This window comes from Puma concolor, chromosome B1, assembly GCF_028749965.1.
Source record: "Puma concolor isolate L17-30 chromosome B1, mPumCon1.1.hap2, whole genome shotgun sequence".
Taxonomy (NCBI): Eukaryota; Metazoa; Chordata; class Mammalia; order Carnivora; family Felidae; genus Puma; species Puma concolor.
Window position 1 is genome coordinate 60,906,671 of NC_141670.1, and position 24,637 is coordinate 60,931,307.

The 24,637-nt window shown below is 32.5% G+C and overlaps 1 protein-coding gene across 1 annotated transcript in view; it reads right to left on the reverse strand.

Annotated features, from left to right (window-relative positions):
* The window catches only part of ANXA10 (annexin A10), a 100,081-nt gene extending 85,884 nt beyond the window's left edge, over window positions 1–14,197 (reverse strand). Inside the window, exon 1 of the mRNA XM_025922230.2 lies at window positions 13,955–14,197. Within this exon, the coding sequence (XP_025778015.1) occupies window positions 13,955–13,972 (18 nt within the window). The 5' untranslated portion in view covers window positions 13,973–14,197. The remainder of the gene's footprint in view (window positions 1–13,954) is intronic.
* Window positions 14,198–24,637: the final 10,440 nt, after the last annotated feature.

Genomic DNA, 24,637 nt, shown 5'->3' on the forward strand with positions numbered 1-24,637 from the left:
GATTTCTACCAAACATTCAAGGAATAAATAGTAACCAATGTTACTGAATCTTATAGTAAATAGAAGATAACATTTTCTAACTCATTTTATGAAGCTGTAATTACACTAGTACCAAAAAACCCCCAACATACAAGAAATAAAACTTACAGAACAGTAATCTTTATGGACAATGAGGCAAAAATACACAACCTAATGTAAGAAAATTCAGTGCAAAGAATGTGTAAAAAGAATAACATAGCATGACCAAGTGATGTTTATTCCAGGTATGCATAGCTGATTTGACATTCAAAAATTAATCAATTTATATAATCACATTAATAAACTAAGAAGAAAACTCATGATCATCAAAACATGCTGTAAAAACTTTCAACAAGTATAATATTCATTCATGAGTAAAATCCCAAAAAACTTGAAAGAGAAAGCAACTTTTTAGAAATTTATTTGTAATTTATTATTACTTTTTAGAAAGCAACTTCTTTATTTTTTAAAATTTTTTTGACATTTATTCATTTTTTTGAGAGAGAGATGTAAACTCATGATGTAAACTATGAAAATTATAAAACATTAATGAAAGAAGTTGAAGACAACACAAGCATATGGAAAGACATTCCATTTTCATTGATGAGAGGAATAAATACTATCGAAATGTCCATACTACCCAAAGCAATCTACAGATTTAATGCAATCCATATCAAAATACCGATAGCATTTTTCACAGAACTAGAACAAATGATCCTAAAATTTGTATGGAACTACAAAACACCCCAAATAGCCAAATCAATCTTAAGAAAGAAAAACAAAGCTAGAGGTATCATAATTCCAGATTTCAAATAATATTACAAAGCTAGAGTAATGAAAACAATATGGTACTGGCACAAAAATAGACACATTGATCAATAGAACAGAATGCAAAGCCCAGAAATAAACCTAAGATTTCATAGTCAATTAATCTTTGACAAAAGAAGTAAGGATGTGCACTGGGGAAAAGACAGTCTCTTTGACAAATGGTATTGGGAAAACTAGACAAATACAGGTGAAGGAATGAAACTGGACTACTTCATGACACCGTACACAAAAATAAACTCAAACTAGTTTAAAGACCTAAATGTGAGACCTGAAACCATAAAAATCATAAAAGAGATCATTGGCACTAATTTCTCTGACATTGGCCATAACAGTATTTTTCTGTATATGTGTCCTGAGACAAGGGAAACAAAACAAAATTAAAGTATTGGGACTATATCCACATGAAAAGTTTCTGCACATCAAAGGAAACAACCAACAAAACTAAAAGACAACTTACTGAATGCAAGAGGATATTTGCAAATGACAAATCTGATAAAAAGTTACTACCTAAAATATATAAAGAATGTACACAACTAAACACCCCAAAAACAATCTAGTTAAACGACAGAACACCTGAACAGACATTTCTCCAAAGAACAAATTCAAATGCCAACAGACATATGAACGGGTGCTCACCATCACTCATTGTCAGGGAAATACAAATCAAAACCACAGTGAGATACCACCTCACACCTGTCAGAATGGCTAAAATCAGCAATACAAGAAACTTGTGTTGGTCAGGATGTGGAGAAACTAGAACCCTCGTACAACTTTGGTGGGAATGTAAACTGGTACCACCACTGTGTAAGACAGTATGAAGGTTCATTAAAAAATTAACAATAGAATTACCAAATGATCCAGTAATCACACTAGTGGGTGTTTACCCAAAGAATACAAAGACATTAGTTGAAAGGAATATATGAACCCCATATATTAATTATAACATTAATTAATTACAGCATTATTTAACAATAGCCAGACTATGGAAGCAGCCCAAGTGCCCATCAATAGATGAATGGATAAAGAAGATGCGATATATATATATATATATATATACATATATACACACACACACACACACACACACACAATGTATATACAATGTATATATATGTATATATACAATGGAACATTATTCAACCATAAGAAAAGATGAAATTCATATGATTTCACTCATATGTGGAATTTAAGAAACAGAACAGTTCAACAAAACAGATGAACAGAGGGGAAGGTGGGAGAAAAAAGAGAGAGAGAGGGAAACCATAAGGGGCTCTTAACTATAGAGAACAAACTGAAGGTTGATGGAAGGGAGGTGGGTGGGGGATGGGCTAAATGGGTGCTGGGTATTAAGAAGGGCACTTGTGATGAGCACTGTATGTTATATGTAAGTGATGAATCACTAAATTGTACTCCTGAAACCAATGTTACACTATATGTTAGCTAACTAGAATTAAATAAAAACTTGAAACAAAAAAAAAAAATTAAAAGCAAGAAGAAACAGAGAAAAAATTAATGAAATGTTGCCATTTGCAACAACATGGACGGATCTAGAGAATATAACCCTAAACAAAATAAGCCAGTCAGAGAAAGACAGATGCCATATGGTTTCATTTATTTGTGGCATCCAAGAAACAAAATAAATGAACAAAGGAAAAAAAAAGAGAGAGAGAGACAAACCAAGAAACCACGAAACAGACTCTTACCTATAGAGAACAAACTGATAGTTACCAGTGGAGAGGTTGGGTGGGTGATGGGTGAAATAGATAAGCGGATTAAGGGTATACTTATCTTGATGAGCATTGAGTTATATATAGAATTGTTAAAGCACCATATTGTACACTTGAAACTAATATAACACTGAACGTTAACTACACTAGAATTAAATTTTTTAAAAGGCATATATATTGGACAGAAGAAACAAAACACACTTGACAATAATTAAAGAAGACATAACTTAATGGAGATATATATACTATTTTCATGGCTGAAAAACTTAATATTGTTAAGATGTCAATTCTCCCCAAATTGGTCTGTGGATTTAATACAATCCCAATAAAAATCCCAGCAGCATTTTATGTAGATTTGAATAATTGGATTCTAAATTACCCATGGAAATGCAAAGGACCTAGAACAACTGAAACAAATTTGAAAAAAAAAAATGGAAGAATAATGCTGATTTTAAGAATTGTTACAAAGCCACAGTAGTAATGATAGTGTGGTGTTGGCTAATGTTGTAGAAAAAGAGATCAATGGGATAGAATAGGGAATCTGACAATAGAGCTGCATAAATATAGACAAATAGCTTTTGACAAAGTTGTAAAGTAATTCAATGGAGAACGAATAGTTTTTCCAAGAAATTGTCCTTTAAAAGCTGATGTCCATATGAAAAAAAAATAAAGCTTCACCTTACACACCTTACACAAAAATTAACCCCAAATTGATCATAGCCCTAAATATTAAATGTAATTGTATAAAATATCTGGAAGAAAATTGTATAAAATATCTGGAAGAAAATATTATCTGGAAGAAAATATCTGTATAAAAATAGGAGAAAATCTGCAGGACTTTGGGTTAATAAAACTATTTTTAGCCACGACAACAGAAATATAATCTATAAAGAAAAAAATACATTGTGGGGGGGGGTACCTGGGTGTCTCAGTCAGTTGGGCCTCTGACCTTGGCTCAGGTCATGATCTCATGGTTTGTGGATTTGAGCCCCACATCGGGCTCTGTGCTGACAGGTCACAGCCTGAAACCTGCTTTGGATTCTGTGTCTCCCCCCTTTCTCTGCCCCTCCCCTGCTTATATTCTATCTCTCTCTGTCTCTTAAAAATAAACAAAACATTAAAAAAATTTAAAAAATACATGGGACTTTGTCAAAATTGAAAACTTGTAATCTGTGAAAAACACTCTTAAAAGAATGAGAAGATAAATCATAGAGTCAGAGAAAATATTTGTAAATCACATTTTTCATAAAAACCTTTTGTTCAAAATATATAAAGGCCAATAAGAGATCAACAAAAAAACCTGAAGTAAAAAATAGTTAAGCCTTATGGAAGACATATTCCCAATGAAGGTATAGTAAATAAGCATATGAAAAACTATTAATATCATAATACATTAAAAATACAAAGTAAAACTACAATGAGATACTGCTGCAAAATGTTGTCAGTGGTATGCAAAATTGTACAGCCATTTTGGAGAAAGTTTGGCAGTTTCTTATAAAGTTAAACATACTCTTACCATATAACCTGGCAATTCCACTCCTAGATCATTATCTAAAAGAAATGGAAACTTATCTTCACACAAAAACCTTGAGTTTTCATAGAAGTTTTATTTGCAACTGGTAAAAGCTGGAAACAACCCAGGTATCTTTCAAACTGAATGAATAAACAAATTATGGTACATTCATTCAACAGACTACTATTCAGCAATAAAAAGATACAACTATTGATTCATGCAACAACTTGGATAAGTGTTAAATGCATTCTACTAAGTAAAAGAAGGTTTATTCATAAGGTTTCACAGTCTTGAATTTATTTATGTGACAATCTGGAAAAGGGAGCACTAGAGGAATGGAAAACAGATCAATATTTGCCAGGATTTGAGGGTTTAGGGATGTGGTTGACTATAAATGAGAAGTGTGGAGGATATTTTGGATGATGAGGGTCTTCTATAAGGAAATGTAGCATTGGATACATGACTCAAAACTCAAACAACTGTATACCGCAAAAAGCATATTCTGTCACACATAGAGGGAATCCAACAAGGAATGCAGATTGTAGGAAACAAATCTAAATTACAAACGAATCTCATAAACACAGTAAAGTGGGTTGGAAGAAGGGACGCATCCCAAGTAACTTTGGCAAATAGATTTAACCGGATATTGTGAAGCAAAAGATGAAAAGAACCCAATGTCGTGTTGTTGGCAAAATTGTTTCTCACAGGGCTGTGGCTTGGTGCATTTTAAGGTATGTATGCTAGGGTCCAGCAAATAAGCATATATTTTAGATATTGACATTCACGATTTTTACTGTGAGGAATTCTAAATAATAGAGGAGGTTAAAATTTTGGTGCTGGGTTAGACTGAAGTTGTCAATAGGAAGAGATAATAGCCAGAGAGAGAGAGAGAGAGAGAGACAGGTGGCTGGACACACACACACACACACACACGCACACACGCACACACAGAGAAAGGTAGGTAGGTAGATAGATGGATAGATATGTAGGTAGATCGGTAGATGTAAACATACATATGTGTAGGTATCCAAACACATATGTACAGAAATAAATATAGATGCGTGCAGATATATGTTAGCATTTTCAGATATTTCATTGCTCTGTCACCTTAAAGAGCTTATAAACAGTGATGCCCCTGTAGCAACGAGCACACCCAGCATCCAAATCTAGGTTTTTAAGTATTATTATTCAATGAAGGGCATCAGGGCTCCTTGGAGAAGTGGTTGATTCCAGGACTGGGGCAGGGGAAAGTACAGTAGACCATGTAATGCACTAGAGTACATTATACCTGTTCTAACAATTAGTTCCTACATCAAATTTTAGATTACGTGAATTTCCTTTTGAATACATTTCCTCTCTAAATACATGAAGGGAATTTAAAAAAAGAAATGAAAGGAAATAAATATAGATCATAAAGCTGCACTCCTGCATCTTTTTTTAAGAGAGCATATGAAGCATAATATTTGAGAGGGAGGCTGACTCACCTGTTTCTTGGTTTTTATTGGCAGACAAGTTATACATAATCCTGTGATTCTGAGAAGGGGTATTATTTAATACTTACTTCCCTCTGCAAATAAGTTAAATGACATTTTCTGAAACCATTTCCATCTCTGAAGCATTGAGATTAGTCTACATCATTATTTTACATAAGAAGAAGACCAAGTCCACTAAATCATAAAATTAGAGAACATTTAATATCTTGAAGGAGGAAGTGGCATATCCACACACCATCATCCTACTATTCACCATAGGATGAAACAAAATATGAACTGTAGGGGAGTGAGACAGTGAAGAGCTTCTAGTGGACGTTATACTGTGATAGGTTCAGTTGTGACCTTGGTTGCACAAAACAATCTTCATTTCAAAACCAATAATTTTGGCTATCTTGAGGGTTCATAAATCTGACCCCTTTTTGCTTTGAAGGGACTACTGTGCTCACTATAAATATTTACTTTTTTATATATGAGCTGCAAGCTTGATTAAACACGCAGTAGTCAGCACAACAGGTGATGAAAAGTACACAGAGGGTGTGTGTGCCCCCAGGCACCAATGCCTCTATCTTATAGCACCTTTGTCCGGTTTCTTACTTACCCTTTAAAACACTGATATTTTGAGACTGACAGCTAAATGACAGTCTAGAAGAATGTGTACATATATTCAACATCTCTAAAGAATTGAACAATAATTCAAGAAGATTACTATTGTAGTGATGACAACAACACAAGAATCTCCAGCTATAAAATACCATTGTTCATATATTTTTAAAATCATTACTAATACACATTACTTAGAACAGTGTGTCTACTGGGGTTAAAGTGGTTGTTTTTTAACTTGAAAAATAAAATAGCACAAATGTTGCAATTAAGAAATAGGATGATAAAATACATTAAGACAGCTTATTGCTTTATTATAAATTGCCACAAAATAAGGAAGAAAAGCCAATCCATAGCAGCTTGAGTAAAGCTGATTCCCACTTTATCCATAATAATACATAACCTATATCTTATGTACAAATAGCCTATGATTACTTTTATGTTTTTACATGATACTTATTATACTGTTAACATGTTTTTCTGGTTCCTTCTAGCATAATTACCAGAATGTCTGAAGAAAGACATAAATAGAAGAGTAATGGGAAAAGAATATATTTATAATTATGTGTTGTGATAAGGTGGGATGTTGGCAAAGAAAATGGGTCTTAAGAAACAGTGTTTTTAATTCTTTGAATGAGAAAAGCAGGTCCACAGGTTATAAGCAGAGTTTTAAGAATCTTTGGAGACTTTTCAAAAGAGGCTGAGTCAGGGAGATTGATAGCATGAACTCTGAAGTACTTAAAAAAAAATCCTGCAATCCATTCTTTTTTGGTGAATCAAGCCAGGATATTCCTGATTACAAGGAGTTTCTGCTGATAGAAGAAATCTATGGTAGATAGAGGGCTGGGTGTTGGTCTCGGAGGTGTACTACAAAAGGACAAATCAGCAAGTAATGCCCTCTAAATGGTGTCTTTCTATTTGCTTTTTCCATTCCACCTAGTCCCAGAAATACATGACTCATTAAAATAACTGAGTCTTGTTACTCAAACATAATTTCTTAAGACTTCAATCTTGTTATTTAACAAAAGTAGTATAGTTTTAAAAGTGATTTGTGGTAATCTGATGACTTTTTTTCCTGTGGTGTCTGTTAAATAGGTTGATTAATTAAAAAAATTAAAAATATAGTTAACCATATTTTTTCTGCTGTGACTTTTACAGCTCTTTGTGTTTTTTAAACTTGAAGAGGGTTTGGGTTTAACCTAATGTGTATTTTAATGAGTGTACTGTATCAATGTTAATAGCAGAAATATAATGTCAAAATAACTTCCTGAATGACTTTAAAATCATACGGACACTCTAGAATTTAAGAGAAATCAACAAATCTAGACAGGAATGTCAACGCAGTATCATCTTCCACAGGTGCTATGATCTGTATACTATAAGCATTTTTGCAAATGGAAATGATTCTACAAATTTAAGTTTTATTATTATTCTTGCTATTATAATAAATACTCTAAAAATGTGTAAACCAGGACAAAATTTTTCTCACAGTCTCCTCTTTAATGTTTTTTAAAAAAAATTTGTTTGTTTGTTTGTTTGTTTGTTTGTTTATTTATTTATTTATTTATTTATTTATTTTAAGAGAGAGCAAGACAGCAGAGGAGGGGCAGAGAGAGAATCTCAAGCAGGCTCTGTGCTGTTAGTGCAGAGCCCAGTGTGGGGCTTAAGCTCACAGACTGTGAGATCATGACTTGAGTTGAAAACCAAGAGTTGGATGCCCAACCGAGTGTCTAGGTGCCCCCCTGCTCTTTTCTAAAAAAATTTTTTAATGTTTACTTATTTTTGAGACAGAGAGAGACAGAACGTGATCAGGGGAGGGACAGAGAGAGAGAGGGAGACACAGAATCCAAAGCAGGCTCTAGGCTCTGATGCCGGGCTTCAACTCATGAACTGCAAGATCATGACCTGAGCCGAAGTCAGATGCTCAACTGACTGAACCACCCAGGTGCCACAGGTGCCTGCTCCCTTTTAATGTGTTACCTCTTATTTCACGACTTTGTTGAATTCTGGAATAATGGTATTTCCTATACATCACTGGAATACAGATTTCAAGAATGCAGAGGTTTTGACAATCCTATTCACTGTGGTATCCCTAGTACCTAGAAGTGAGAGCAGAGATGGAAATAAGAGAGACCAGATAGGAAGCTATTGCATAAAGTTGGCAAGTGATGATGATGGTAGCTTGGACCAGGGTAGTTGTAGTGGAAGTACTAAGAGGTGGCCAGATAATATATTGTTAATGTAGAGCCAAAAGATTTTGTTAATAGGTTAATTCTAAGGTATGAGGGAAAGAGAAGAGTCAGAGACTCTTCTTCTTTTCTTTTCTTTCCTTTTCTTTCCTTTCCTTTCTCTCCTTTCTTTCTTTCCTTTCCTTTTTCCTTTTCCTTTTCCTTTTCCTTTTCCTTTTCCTTTTCCTTTTCCTTTTCCTTTTCCTTTTCCTTTTCCTTTTCCTTTTCCTTTTCCTGCCTTGCCTTGCCTTGCCTTGCCTTTCTTTTTGACCTGGGGTGCTAGGTCAATGCAGTTTCTACTCACTGAGCAGACACCTGGTTATGATTCTGAGATTCTAGCATAGATGTTAGGTTGACATATAAATTCAAAGAAGGCTCTGTGTATACATTGTAGTGTCTACATTATAGACATTATTTTGGATGTAAGGGAAAAATGAGTGACTATAAAAAGGAAAAAGATAAGTTTCAAGAATTGAACCCTGGGATATTCCTGGCAAAGGAGACTGTCAAACAGCACTCACATATCTAATAAGATGAGGATGAGAACTGGGTATGGGAATCAGGGAATCAAGTCACTGTTTATATTCTTAAGGACAGTTTAAGTGAAGTGAGTGAAAACCCAATTAAAATGGATTCAGAGAGGGGCACCTGGGTGACTCAGTTGGTTAAACATCTGACTCTTGGTTTCAGCTCAGGTCATGATGATCTCATGGATTGTGGGATTCACCACCGCCTAGGGCTCCATGCTGACACCATGGAGCCTGCTTGGGATTCTCTCTCTCTCTCTCTCTCTCTCTCTCTCTCTCTCTCTCTCTCTCCCTCTCTCTCTCTTCCCTTCCCTCACTTGGGAGCACATGTGTGTTCTCTCTCTCTCAAAATAAACTTTTTAAAAAAGTAGATTCAGAGAGAATTGGAGTAGAGGAATTGAATATATTGAATGCAATGAACTTTTGAAGAATTTTACTATAAAAAAAAGAATTTACTAGTAACTGGTGAGGGAAGTTGGATTATAAAATATTTTTACTATGGTAGAAGCCATTGAAAAATAAATATTATGCTGAATCTAAGAGACTATTTCCATTCATGAAATTTTGATGTTATTCAAATTTGTTAATAAATTTTATTAATGCACACATATATTGTGTGTATGTATGTATGTGTGTTTGTGTTTATTTTACTTTTATTTTTTTTTTAAATCTTTTATTTATTCTTGAGAGAGAGAGACCTAGTGCAATCAGGGGAGGAAGAGGGGGGGGGTGGGAATCTGAAGCAGGCTCCAAGCTCTGAGCTGTCAGCACAGAGCCCAATGCAGGGCTCGAACTCACAAACTGCAAGATCATGACCTGAGCCGAAGTCAGATGTGTTAACCGATTGAGTCACCCAGGCGCCCCTGTGTGTCTGTGTTTATATACAAGTGAATGATTATACACATATATATGTGTGTATGTGTAAACTTAACTTGCTAACAAACTTAATTTCATCTCCAGAAGTAGTGCATTGGCTACTGAAGGGCAGGGCTTTTGAGTTAGAGTAGGTTTAAAACGTTGGAACTGTTGCTACATAAACACTAATAATAGAGCACCTTTTTGAGGTGTTTTATAGTTGTATTTGCCCAGCCCTTATATTCAAAAGCAATCGATAGCTATTATAAGGGGGCTTAAAATTTTAACAGCATGCTTATATATTGCTTCAAGGAAAAAGTTACTACATTTAATTTTTCCAGTTCAATACATATTAGTTCAACAGAGGCTTCAGAAAAAGTTGAAGCATAACTAGCATGATTCATAACTTTTGTTGAATCAAAGTGTGTAAAGTTCAGACAATGTAGTCTTGTGATAGTAGAAAGCAATCTAAAGTATGAATAACCTTTCATTAATATTTGTTCAGTAAGTCATATTGCAGATAAATAATCAAAGTCAGAGGTTTTGGATGGAAACTTTTCTCTCAGGAATATCCTTCAATAGAAAAAGCCTGATTTAAAAATAATCTTGCCTAATCAACAGCTCCTGCTCCCATGGGAGGTCTTCTCAGCTTGCAATCACTCCTGGATAGAATGCCCTGAATTTGTTTCTGATTTACTGAGTGCTCTTCCTTCACTACCTCTAATTCATTGCTAAGTGTCAATGCATTTGCTCCCTATTAGTTGGGCTAAAATGTAGAATGTCAGGTTGCCCACACTAGACGTTGTCTAAATTGCTGTTTCACTTTGATGTTCTTTGGTGAGCACTTTTGGGGAAAATTTATGAGTAAGAGCATCTTTGTAACAATACTGCTGCTGATTTTCTACCTCTTAATGGCGTTCCCAAAGGACCTACTTTTTGCCTTGTAACATGAAGTCAGTAAGTATGTAGGATCATCACACTTACGCAGTTTTACTTTTTGTGTGTGTGAGAAATGGTTTTGGAGTTAGACAAGATCCAATATCACTACTGCTTGGCTTTTCACTTGGAAGAAAGTACTGACCTTCTCTGAGCCTTAGTATATTCATGTAGAAAATGGGAATACTTTCCTTGAAGATTGTGAAGACTAAAAATAATGTATTATAGAACCACTGAACAGAATATCTGGTGTCTCCAAGAAGACAAAATTTTTGCATGTTAAATGGTATTCTTATGGAAAGATTTGCTGTGAACAACTAAATTAGACAAGTTATGTAAAGCTCCTGATGTATGGTAGAGATTCAGATAATTTTAATAATTGTTTTTCTACTTTAGTTATAATACATAATGTTAATTCAGATATGGACTATGATATCAATATGTTGTATTTCTTGTACTACTCCTAAAATTAATATTTTTCTATCAATCAATAAATATGGTAGAAATAAAATATCGTGAAAAGGCTAGGAAAAGGAATAAAGATTAAAGTTTACTTTGAGTCAAAAAGGAAGAGTATAATCAAATAAATCTATCTATAGTAAATTAAATGCTACTGTGTAAAAAGGGGGATTAGTTGATGACACAACAGGACAAAAGCAGCCAACAGTTTCACTAGAAGAATCAGGCCAATATGTTTGGAAGAGGCAATATATTATAGTGGATAAAATCTCAAATTATAATGACATAGGGATGACTGGATTTAGATCCTGGCTTTGGCAAATATATGTATTTTAGTACTCTACAATGCAATTTCCCTCAATGTAGGGAGGATATTTTAATAACATCTTCCTGAAAGGTGATTTATATCTGACTAATTAATAAAACACCTCCAGACTTGCCATAATCATTTAATTAAATCTTGCTTTCAATAGACAGCCTTATGGTCAAACACATAAGTAAAATACACTTATTGCATTAAAGGTAAATTTACCCTCTCAATGTAGCTAACCCACTTAAACTACTTTAACCATTAAGGGTTATCTACCTCCTTAATTCTAGAAAGTAATTTTAAAGGATTACATATGATTATTTCTTACAGAAACGTAACTACTTTTCTATGATTCTTGCTTCTTGCTTGACTTACATTTAAATTTTCTCTATTAAAAATTAAAAAAATTTTTTAACGTTTTTATTCATTTTTTGAGACAGAGAGAAACAGAAAATGAGCAGAAAAGGGGCAGAGAGAGAGGGAGACACAGAATCCAAAACAGGTTCCAGGCTCCACCCTGTCAGTAGAGAGCCTGATGTGGGGCTCGAACCCATGGACCACAAGATCATGACCTGAGCTGAAGTTAGCTGCTTAACCAACTGAGGCACCCAGGCAACCCAAATTTTCTTTATTTTTAATTGATATTAATGAATTACTGCAGTGGCTCTCAAAAACTGGTCACATATTTTTATCAATCATATAAGTTCAGACGTCATATATTGAATAGCAATTGCTCAATGGAGGGCCTAAGAGTCTGTTTTTAAGAAGCAACCCAGTGAAAATTCATCCACACCATAAGAACTTCTGCTTTATTGCCTATAGAAGAACTTGTCTTTTGCTTGAGAACCCCAGAGCCAAAGTAGAGATTAAACAGATGAACTTAACCTCAACTGGTGGTCTGTAAAGAGACCGAATTCTAATGCCTGGGCCATATATCTTAAGAAAATAAATAATTGCTTTAAAATAAAATGACATTGATTATGTAAAAACCATTCAATGCTCAAAAATACTTAAAATGAATATTTCAATCTCTTTAATCCAACTCTTTACTCTTTGATATTTTTATCTGCTCCAGAACCATGGCAAATCATCGAATTTCCTTAAAATCTTGTCATCACCATAACTTCTTTTTTTTTTTTAATTTTTTTTTTTTCAACGTTTATTTATTTTTGGGACAGAGAGAGAGACAGAGCATGAACGGGGGAGGGGCAGAAAGAGGGGGAGACACAGAATCGGAAACAGGCTCCAGGCTCCGAGCCATCAGCCCAGAGTCTGACGCGGGGCTCGAACTCACGGACCGCGAGATCGTGACCTGGCTGAAGTCGGACGCTTAACCGACTGCGCCACCCAGGCGCCCCAATAACTTCTAATATTCCTTGAAATATGACTTAAATATTCTCTTAATGTTCCTTTGATAAATTGGCGTATAAGACTGTACACAATATACAGAATATAATACCATTTCCAAATAATTGTACTTGAATGAATGGAAAGGGACAATAGCTTTTTACAAATTAAATCATTTACCATGCTGGTCTAAATTACCTAAGGACTCCTATTTCTCTGTAGTGAAATGTAACTGCTGCATAATTAATAAAACAGTAATGATAAGTCTCAACTGCCAATGCGATCCTAAAATCTCATGATGAAATTAAGGTTTTTTAAGGCAACACTGATGGGAACTGGACACATTTTAGATGCTCATTCAATATTTAATTTGAAAAACAAAATAAATAGAATTTTCTTGGAAATTGATACTTTTAAAATAAGTAAATAATATTATTTTTGTCCCAAAGATAACCAAATAATTATGCTGTTATTTTTTTGCATAAAAAATTTTCAGTAAAAAATAAAAAGCTTCCTAAAAACTTTTTCTATGAGATAGATTTTAAAAAATATCAACACAGAACACAATTATATATAATATCTAAGACCATGTGAAACGGCTATCTTTTAAAAATGAATATTTAGATAATCTGGGTTTTTGTAGTCTCTTCAAAAGTTTGTGGACTGTTAGAGCAGTTGGATTGAAATGTTTCCAACACGAAAACAAAATACATTGCTCAAATTCAACAGTCATTCAAAAATAAACTATTTTCTGAAGATATTATAGATTTAAAATAAAAATTAATTAGTTAATTTTTAGTTTCTTATAGAAGTACATATCGAGAAAAAATCTTAGACTTCGGTGAGAATTCAAAGTCAGGTTACTTATGAAACAAGAGCATCTAAATTGCCCTTATGGAATAATTACTTCAAAATTAGAATAGGATTGAGATTTAATAATATTATCTTCATTTAATAGTTATATTGAACATGCACTAATTAATAATTTAATGAAAAATAAATTATAATACCAATATTTTCTGATGAAAATGTCGAGAACCACATATGAAATCTTATAAATAAGGTTCAAATCTCAGGAGACTCAAGAAGTATTGAAATAGCCATTATACTTACATAATCTCCGCAGAACATTTTGACGATGGTGGTTAACTTCAGAGTGGATTAAAAGAGTTTTACTAAGTGATCAATGGCATAGACTTGCTTTCCTATGTAGCTAGAAAGAATTGAAGTTCACTGTTCAATCAAATTTATATGTCTACCATTCACCTCAGATTCTCAGGAAAGAAAACGTAGGGTCAATTCTGGATACAGCATGTCTCAAGATACAGTATTTACACTGAACTATCGGTCATAAGTGAGTAGGCAGAATTATTGCACAAAATAAATAGAACCCCAGTCCTGTGTTGATTTAAGAAACATACATTAGCCAACCAATGAAAGAAGTGTAATCTTTAGAAAAAGCAGATGACTTATGGAAAGGTAAGTTGATTAACCACAAAGTTAATGATTTATTTTCTGTGTTATCATTTTTAGATATTTTTTTAGGTACACTGGTCCCTAGCTTCATGTTTCAAACTGCTACTAGGTTCTTTGTGCATCTATACCATTCTTTAAGTATCTTTAACTACTATATATCTGGTCTTAAATTTAAAAAAAAATGTATTTAGGTCAGAATTGAATACCCAGCAATAAGTCTTTGGAGAAACCATATATATTCACCATTATTTTCACACTCCATATATATTTTTATTTTAATATTTAATTTTATTACATTTTAAGGAAACAATTTAAAAAATACCTTCAAATTCTAATATATTGTTAGGAAATATCTGTCCCTGTTCCTTTAGGCTATAAGATTTTTAAAAGATTTTAAAAATGAATTACAGATAAATAATTTTTGGTTGAAAGAACAGAAAATTACAATAAGTATCAACTAAGCAGCATCCATAACTACTTTCAATCTGATGTTATATATGGTTAAAGATCATTAAGCAGGATTTCTTAATGTAATGTATACCATGAGCAGAGAAATATCTGATGTCGGCAGTATTCAATTCATAAGTCTGATTAATTTAGTAATATACTTGGTACAGTTTAAGATGTAAAGAAGCATGATGCCTGCTTTTGAAGATGTTGTAATCTGGTAAATAATTCTATATACATGTTGTGTTTTCTCTGTGTATATTTAAAAAGCATATAGTAATTACTAAATAAGTTTATACTTGTACATATAGGATTCAAAATTTAAAACAAAAGAAAATGAGTTTTTCAACTAAAAGTATTTTCTTATGATTATTTTTAAAAGCTATGTGATTTGTGGCTCTAATTAAGTGTGTCAGTGTGAAATGTGAATTGTGAAAATACTTGAGGCAAACATTTTCTCTAATATTATCAGATAACTGAGAGAAAACAGATTTGATAATATTTCTTAATTTTCTTTCAGATAATGATTATTTTACTTGTACTCATCATTACCTTATGACTTAGCTTTTTAAAAATGTATTCAATTAGGCGTGCCTGGGTGGCTTAGTCAATTAAGCATCTGACTCTTGATTTTGGCTCAGGTCATGATCTTATAGTTCATGAAATTGAACCCCACATTGGGCTCTGCACTGATAGCGTGGAGTCTGCTTGGGATTTTCTCTCTCTCTCTCTCTCTCTCTAAATAAATGAACATGTAAAAAATTTTTAAAAAATAAATAATGTTTTCAATTAAAACAATGATGTCTGGGATTTGCTTTATAACAATTCATGCAAAAAAGGTATGGGAGTTATTAATTCTGTATGGCAAAATCTTGAAAGTTGTTGGGGAGATGGCAGTCCATTAGATAATTAGATACTTCTACTTTATTATTTTTGAAAATTTTCATAATAGTTTGAGTTTGGCCTATTCACTCATTTACATGTAATTTGAGTACCTAATATAAAAACATTTAAAATTTAAATATAATGTATATATTATATATATATTTGCTTGAAACAGTTATTGTTAGCATTTATTACTTTGTATTTTTATATTTTTATTTTTTATATTTTGTTTATATTTATATTTATATAAATTATATAATTTAATTATATAATTATTATAAATTAATATAAATTATAAATTTATAATAAATAAATAATAAATAAATATTTATATATAAATATATATATAAATATATATATAAATATATATAAATATAAATAAATAAATATATTTATATATACTTATATATAATATATAATATATATTAAATATATATTTATATTTATTTATATTATTTATATTTATATTATATTTATATATAATATGTATTATATATATTATATAATATATATTATATATTATATAATATATATTATATATTATATTTATATATAAATATTTATATATAAATATAAATATATATTATATATAATATAAATAAATATATATAAATATAAATTTATATAAATATAAATATAAAGAAAATATAAAAATAAAAATATAAAAATAGAAAGGAATAAATGCTAACAATAACTGTTTCAAGCAAATTTACCTCTACACGTGAATTTAATTCTCACAACAACTCTATGGACTATGTATATTTTCATGAGGAGGATACTGAAGTACTGTGTAGTCAGAACACCTCCTAAGAAGTGGTACAGTGGAAATTTGAGCCTAGGCAGTCCAACATCAGAACCTATAACATCAGTCTCTGTGCTAATACCCATATTGTGTTAAGGAATAAAACAAGACAACTATTACATAGGACAAAATTAAAAAGCATATTTCTTGATTCAAAGGTATTTATATTTTGGTAGATGGGTAAAATTCATAGAATACAAGATGAGAATGCTAAGCGCCATAAGCAAGTTACCTAATACAGTATGGGCAATTTCCCAATAAGCAAGTACATGAAGACATAGCGTTTGAAGTGTGGCTTAGAAATTGAAGGCAAAAGCCTTCCATCAGAGAAACCAAGGAACAAACACTCAGGGATAGAGAAGGGAGGTAGGAGGTCTCAAGTGTGTACTGTAATTGTCTTAATTCTAAATTTTACTTTGAATAGGTAGTTACATATGGCCTTTATCAACATTTTTTCCACTACATTTGAGCTAAAATTCAACCTAATAGGTACAAAGGAGAAATACTAACAGCATTCAATATCTTGGAATTAATATTGTCCCCTGGTCATAAATCAGCATATATTGGATCAGAAAGAAGATATGCTAAATCAGTCTAAAAAGACAGAATGACTCCTAGGCCAAGAAGACATGGTTGTAACCTCTAAGTTAATGATTAAAAAAAATATTTGGATAAATCCAAAGGCAGGTGGATTAGTTAGAAAAGCATAGAAAAATCGGGTAAGTATTGGTAGTACCCACTAATTGCTTATGTTAGAGGTGCATCGGCCTGAATACCAGGTATGTTGTAGGTTATATTATTGTTCACAATCATTCACTTTCTTCATTTCTGTTATATGCGTATACTTTTATCTACCTTTGATTTGGGGTTTAGCCATGTGGCTTGCTTTAACCAATGGAAAATGAGCAAGTGGTAGTATGGTATATCTGAGCACAGACTTTTAGATACATGGAGATTTTCTGCTGCTCTTTTCTGTTGCTTCTGCTCTCTTGCACCATAGGAAATCCACAATCTCTTAGACTTGGATGAACTAACTAATGCAATCCCAATGTTGGCAATATTTATCATGTTATTCTGGCTGGAAGCCTTTCAACATGAACCCTATGATTTTTTTTTTTTTTTGAAAACTATTCACCAGGCAATCTTCCAGATAAAATTTAAATTTCTGTGTAGTATGCCATGCCAAACAGTCATTTAATCCTTCTTGGGTCAAAATTTACATCATTCATTCAATTTATTAGTAAATATTTATTAGGCAACTAATACATGCCTAGAAGTACTAGGTGCTTGGGATACTTCACTGAATGAGACAAAGATTCTTGCCTTGTGGTGCTTATATTTATTAATTAATAATTTGGAATTCTTATTTTATACATGATTCCAAAAAAGTGCTATTAATGTAAATTGTTTAATATAAATTTTTATATACTTATGTATAATAACACTGCCTCCTTGAACACCGCAAAATGTCTAAAACAGTTGAGACAAGGTGGCTTTATATAGAACAAACTTCTTTCCAGTAAGATAGTGGCCTTCAAACTGTTTCATCTCAATATTCCCTAATGAATTTTGAAAAACTGTACCTACTTTTCCTCTTTAAAGGGGTCATATAAATACTTTTATTCAAAATTAGATAGTTGCAATTTACCTTTTTACTCATCTAAAAGCATCCAATGAAATCCAAATACCATAGCAATTCCATTCCCTTTATCATATAAAAAACATACAATAAGCTCTTATTCAAGAGTTGAATACTTAGCATCCTTCCTCTGCCACTCTGAACTCTGATTTCCATTCTACTTCCCTTTTAGATGTTTATCACGAGGTCATTTATGTTTGAATGTCTCTTGGAGAGGTCATTTTATTAGATTATGTGTATACTGGGGTGCCTGGGTGGCTCGGTCAGTTAAGCATCCAGTTTGGGCTGAGGTCATGATCTCCTGGTTGGTGAGTTTGAGCCCTGCACCGGGCTCTCTGCTGTAAGCACAGAGCCTGGAGCCTGTTTCGGATCCTCTCTTTCCCCTCTCTCTCTGCCCCTCCCCTGTTTGCATTCTCTCTCCGTCTCTCTCAAAATAAATAAGTAAATTTTAAATAAACAAACAAACAAACAAATAAATAAGTGTATACATTCTTTTTTTTTTTTTCTAAGCTAGCTTGTAAAGGTTTCCATTTTCCTTTAAGCCAATAGCTCTTTTCCAGTAATCTTTGTTATTTTCATAAACAAGTTTAAATTGTCTACAATTAACTGCATTCAGTTAGAAGTGTATTACTTGCTAGGTTTTGACGGTGTAAAACTGAAACCATTATCAAGATTCAAAACATTACCATCACCCACAAAGGTGTTCCCAAATCTCTTTGTAGTTTCTCCCTCCATCCATCTCTTGCTCTAGGAAACCACTGATGTGTTTTATGCAACTATAGATTAGTTTGCTTTATCTAGGATTTCTTATAAATGGATTCATATTATATGTACTCTTTTTTGTCTGGATGTGTTTAATAGACTATTTTTGAGATTGATTCATAATGTATATACCATAATGTATATTCATAATGTAAACAGTTCATTCCTATTTATTGCTGAGTAATATTCTGTTGTATGGATATACTACATATTGTTTACCCATTTACCTGTTGATCACCTAGCTATTATATAAATAAGGATGCTTTTATGCCAACACTTCATATTATCACCTTTAAAAATTTTAATTATATAATTGTGTAGTTATATCACATTGTGCTTCTAATTCGCAATTCCCTTATAACTAAGAATATAGAGTATCTTTTCATATACTAAATGTCCACTTTTACATCTTCTTACATAAATTGTTCAAATATTTTATCTATTTTCCAACTGAGTTGATGGTGTTAGTACTGAGTAGTAAGAGATCGTTGTACATTCTAGACACATATTGCTTATCATCTTTGATTCACAAATGCATGCTTTCAGTGTGTGCCTTGTCTTTTTATTTTTGAAATGGTGTCTTATGGGGGCACATGTGTGGCTCAGTCAGCTAAGCATCCAACTTCGGTTCAGGTCATGATCTCACAGTTCATGAGTTTGAGCCCTGCATTGGGCTCTGTGCTGACAGCTCAGAGCCTGGAGCCTGCTTTGGGTCTGTGTCTCCCTGTCTCTCTCTGCCCTCCCCCCTCGTGCTTTGTTTCTCTCTCTCTCTCTCTCAAAAATAAATAAACATTAAAAAAAAAAAGAAATGGTGTCTTATGAATACGGAAGATTTCTTTATTTATTTTTAAATTAATAAGTGGACAAAGTCCAATTAATAGTTTTTAAGTTTATGCTCTTTGTGTTTTAAAAGATTTTTGCTTATTCCAATGTCACGATGTTTCTTTTAGAAGTTGATAGTTATTTCTTACAAGATATATGATCTATTTTGTGTGGTATGAAGTAAGAGTCATGCTTTATTTTTTTCCCACAAAAACTCAGTTTTACAGCACCATTTGTTTAAATGATTTTTTTTCTCCATGAATTTGTCCTGGCATTTGAGTCAAAAATTGTTTTACCATGTATGTATGGGTCTATTAGTGGACTTTACATTATGCTCCATTGACCTGATTGTCTTTCCTTTCACCAATATTACACTTTCTTAATTAATAACTAAGCTTTATAATAAGTGTGAAAATGAAGTAATGTGAATTTTATAACTTTATTGATGTTCTTCTCTTCCTCTTCCTTTTTTAATTGCTTTGGCTCCTGTGAATTATTTCTATTATTTTATGAATCTTAAAACAGCTCATCAATTTCTTTTGATTGGGATTTTACTGAACTTATAGGTTCATTTTGAGGGGAAATGATCTCTATACAAGATTTAATTTCCTGATTCATGAATATAGTGTATTTCTCAATTTATTGAAGTCTACTTTTTTCATGAATATTTTTTGTTTTCAGTACATTAATTTTATCTGAAATACCTTGCATTTTCTGATTCCATTGAAAATCATATTCTATTTGGTATTTTATTTTACAGTTATTTAGTATTAACAAATGAGACTGCCATTGATTTATGTATATTTACATTCCATTCTGTGGACCTTACTAAGTTAATTTGTTAGTTTTTGCAGCTCTTTTGTAAATTTTTAGGGTATGCTACATAAACAGGCCAGTTTGAAGAAAAAAGATAGTTTTACCTTTTCTTTTCTGAACTGTATTTTTTTTATTTTTTTATTTTTCTATTTTTTTTAACATTTATTTATTTTTGAGACAGAGAGAGACAGAGCATGAATGAGGGAGGGTCAGAGAGAAAGAGAGGGAGACACAGAATCTGAAACAGGCTCCAGGCTCTGAGCTGTCAGCACAGAGCCCGATGCGGGGCTTGAACTCGCAAACCGCGAGATCATGACCTGAGCCGAAGTCAGATGCTTAACTGACTGAGCCACCCAGGCGCCCCAGAACTGTATTTTTTAAAATTTATTTTTCTTTATTTTTTTGGCTAGGAACTTAGTGTAATTTTGAATAAATGGGAGAGCAGGCATTCTAGCCTTTATGGATCCTAGAGGGAAGTATTTAATTTTTATCTTAAGTGTATTATTAGCTATGGTCCTTAAAAGATACTTTTTCAGTTTGAGGGTGTCTCCTTCTATCCATAGTTGACTAAGAGGAACTTTTTTTCATTATGAATGATTTGTGGATTTTTAAATTTTCTTTTTCTGAAGGTATTAAAATAATCAAATAAACTGTTTCCTTTATTCTATCAATATGGTGAGTTATACTAATTTATTTTGAATGTTAAATTAACCTGTATTCCTAGAAAATAACTCTGCTAGGCCATAATGCATTATATTTCTAATATATTATTGAATTTGATTTGCTAATATTTTCTATAAAAATTACAACTAATATTTATAAAAATATGATATTGGTATTTTCTTTTTCATAATTGATTTGTCTAGCTTTGTTATCAGAAGAATAGTAACCTCATAAAAATCAGTTGTGAGGTGTTTCTTTTTCATCCAGTTTTAAAAGAATTTATGTAATATTAATATTTTTGAGTCTTTTTTTAGTATTTGGTTGATTTCACTAGTGAAACCAAACTTGTCTGGAGTTCTTCTTGGAAAATTTTATTTCTATTATGGACTTAATGTCAACAGCTATTCATATTTCTATCTCTTCTTATATCCAAATATTTATAATAGAGGCTTTGAGGTCTTCTCTTAAATTCATGTGTGGGCTCAATTAGAATTAGTTTCTACTGACTAACTACTGAATATGTGTCACATTTTGCTGTTTCTTTGAATGTCTAGTAATTTTTGTTTTAAATTTCCAGCTGCTCTTCCAATCCTAAACTCATTTCTGGTATTTTGACTACGTAACATGTTTTTTGTTTTTTGTTTTTTGTTTTTTTTCCTGTCTGTTTGCATCATTGTAGCTGTGGGGTTTGAGAGAGCTAATAACCCAAAAGCCACAAACTTAGGCCCTAAACCCTAAACTAGGCCCTCAAATTCACATTTCTTATTGTTTCAGAACTGATTTTTGAAAGTAAAATTTCCTATGGCTCTGTCTGATTTTAGACGATTTCTAGTATCTTTACATAGGTGACTTTTTGTTTTATCCAGTTATTATAACTGTCATCCATTATAATTATTATCTATCTACAATGATTGAGTCTATACAACCACATTACTTGGACATCATTACTGGAAATTCTCCCTTTATACGTTGGAATTTAATTTTTTTAAATCCTTTAAAAATTTTATTTATTTGCTTATTTTAAGTAATCTCTACACCCAATATGGGGCTTGAACTCATGACTCTGAGATCAAGAGTTGCATGCTCTACTGACTGAGCCAGGCAGGTACCCCCACCAAAAACTTGCTAGAACTGATACACAAATTCACCAAAGTCACAGGATACAAAATCTATGTACAGAAATCTGTTGCATTTCTATACAGTAATAATGAAGCAGCAAAAAGAGAATTCAAGGAATCAATCCCATTTACAAGTGTACCAAAAACCATAAGATACCTAGGAATAAACCTAACCAAAGAGGTAAAAGATCTATACTCTGAAAACTTTAGAACACTTATGAAAGAAATTGAAGAGGACAAAAAGAAATGGAAAAACCTTCTATACTCATGGATTAGAAGACAAAACACTCTTAAAATATTTATATTACCCAAAGCAATCTACACTTTGAATGTAATCCCTATCAAAATACCACCAGAATTTTTCACAGAGCTAGAACAAACAATCCTAAAATTTGTATGGAACCACAGAAGACCCCAAATACCCAAAGCAATCCTGAAAAAAAAAAAAAAAAAAAAAAGAAGTCTGAAGTCACCATGATTCCGGACTTCAAGCTATATCAGTCACGAGGCTCTAGTCATCAAGACAGTATGGTACTTGCACAAAAACAGATCAATGGAACAGATCAGAAAACCCAGAAATAGATCCACAACTATATGGTCAGTTAATCTTTCACAAAGCAGGGAAGAGTATCCAATGGAGAAAAATCTGTTCAAAAAATGGTGCTGAGAAAACTGGACAGAAACCTGCAGAAGAATGAAACTGCACTACTTTCTTACACCAACACAAAAATGAACTCAAAATTTATGAAAGAACTAAATGTATGACAGGAAACCATTAAAATCATAGAGGACAACACAGGCAGTAACTTCTTTGATGTAGGGTGGAGCAACTTCTTACTAGACACATTGCCAGAGGCAAAGGAAACAAAGCAAAAATGAACTATTGGGACTTTATCAAGATAAAAGTTTTCTGCACACAGAGACAATCAACAAAACTAAAAAGGAGCATATGGAATGGGAGAAGATATTTGCAGATGGCATATTAGATAGAACGTTGGTATCCAAAATCTATAAAGAACTTATCCAACTCAACAGCCCAAAAACAAATAGTCCAGTGAAGAAATGGGCAGAAGACATGAATAGACATTTTTCAAAAGAAGATATCCAGATGGCTAATAGACACATGAAAAGATGATAAACATCATTTATCATCAGGGAAATACAAACAAAACTCCAATGAGGTATCACCTCACACTTGTCAGAATGGCTAAAATAACAACACAGGAAATGACAGATGATGGCAAGGATGCAGAGAAAAGGGAACCTTCTTACACTGGTGGTGAGAATGCAAACTGGTGCTGCCACTCTGGAAAACAGTATGGAGGTTCCTCAGAAGTTAAAAATAAAACTACCCTACAACCCAGCAATTGCATTACTAGGTATTTACCCAAATGATACAAAAATACTGACTTGAAGGGACATATGCACCTGATGTTTATAGCAGAATTATCAACAATAGTCAAATTAAGGAAAGAACTCAAATGTCCATCAACTGATGAATGGATAAAGAAGATGCGGCACACACACACACACACACACACACACACACACAGGAACATTACTCAGCCATTAAAAGTAATGAGTCTTGCCATTTGCAATGATGTAGATGATCTAGGATGTGTTATGTTATGCAAAACAAGTCAGTCAGAGAAAGACAAATACCATGATTTTCCTCATATGTGGAATTTAAGAAACCAAACAGATGAACATAGGGGAAGGGGAAAAAAGAGGGAAGCAAAGAAAACTATAAGAGACTCTTAACTATACAGAACAAACTGAGGGTTGATGAGGGGAGTTGGGTGAGGGATGGGCTAAAATGGATGATGGGCATTAAAGAGGACACTTATGATGAACACTGGGTGTTACAGGTAAGTGATGAGTCACTAAATTCTACCATTGAAACCAGTATTACATTGTATGTTAATTAACTAGAATTTAAATTAAAACTTGAAAAAAAAAATTTTAATTTGTTTTTCAAATCCTGTCAACATAAGACTCTAAGTGTTAAAATTGTTTCTTCTTGAGAGATTTCCTTGGAGTAACAGTGCACATTTTGCCAAAAAAATTATCTTTAAAATATATTGTAATATAATGAAATAGATAAATTACTTTCTCAATAAGTACATGTATCCAGGGATGAATGTGACTAACAGCCATGATGAGACAGTATAACATACATTTTAGTTTTACTCTTTTAATAGGTGTAAACTCTGAGAAGGTGTTCAGATAAGTACTTTGGTAAGAATGGTACTTTTGTTACAAGAATGTAACTCAATTCCATAAAGCTCTGAGTGATATGAACATTGTAATTTATTATCAAAATATCAGTTTATTAGTTTACAAATATATTTGGTTCAGAAGGATTT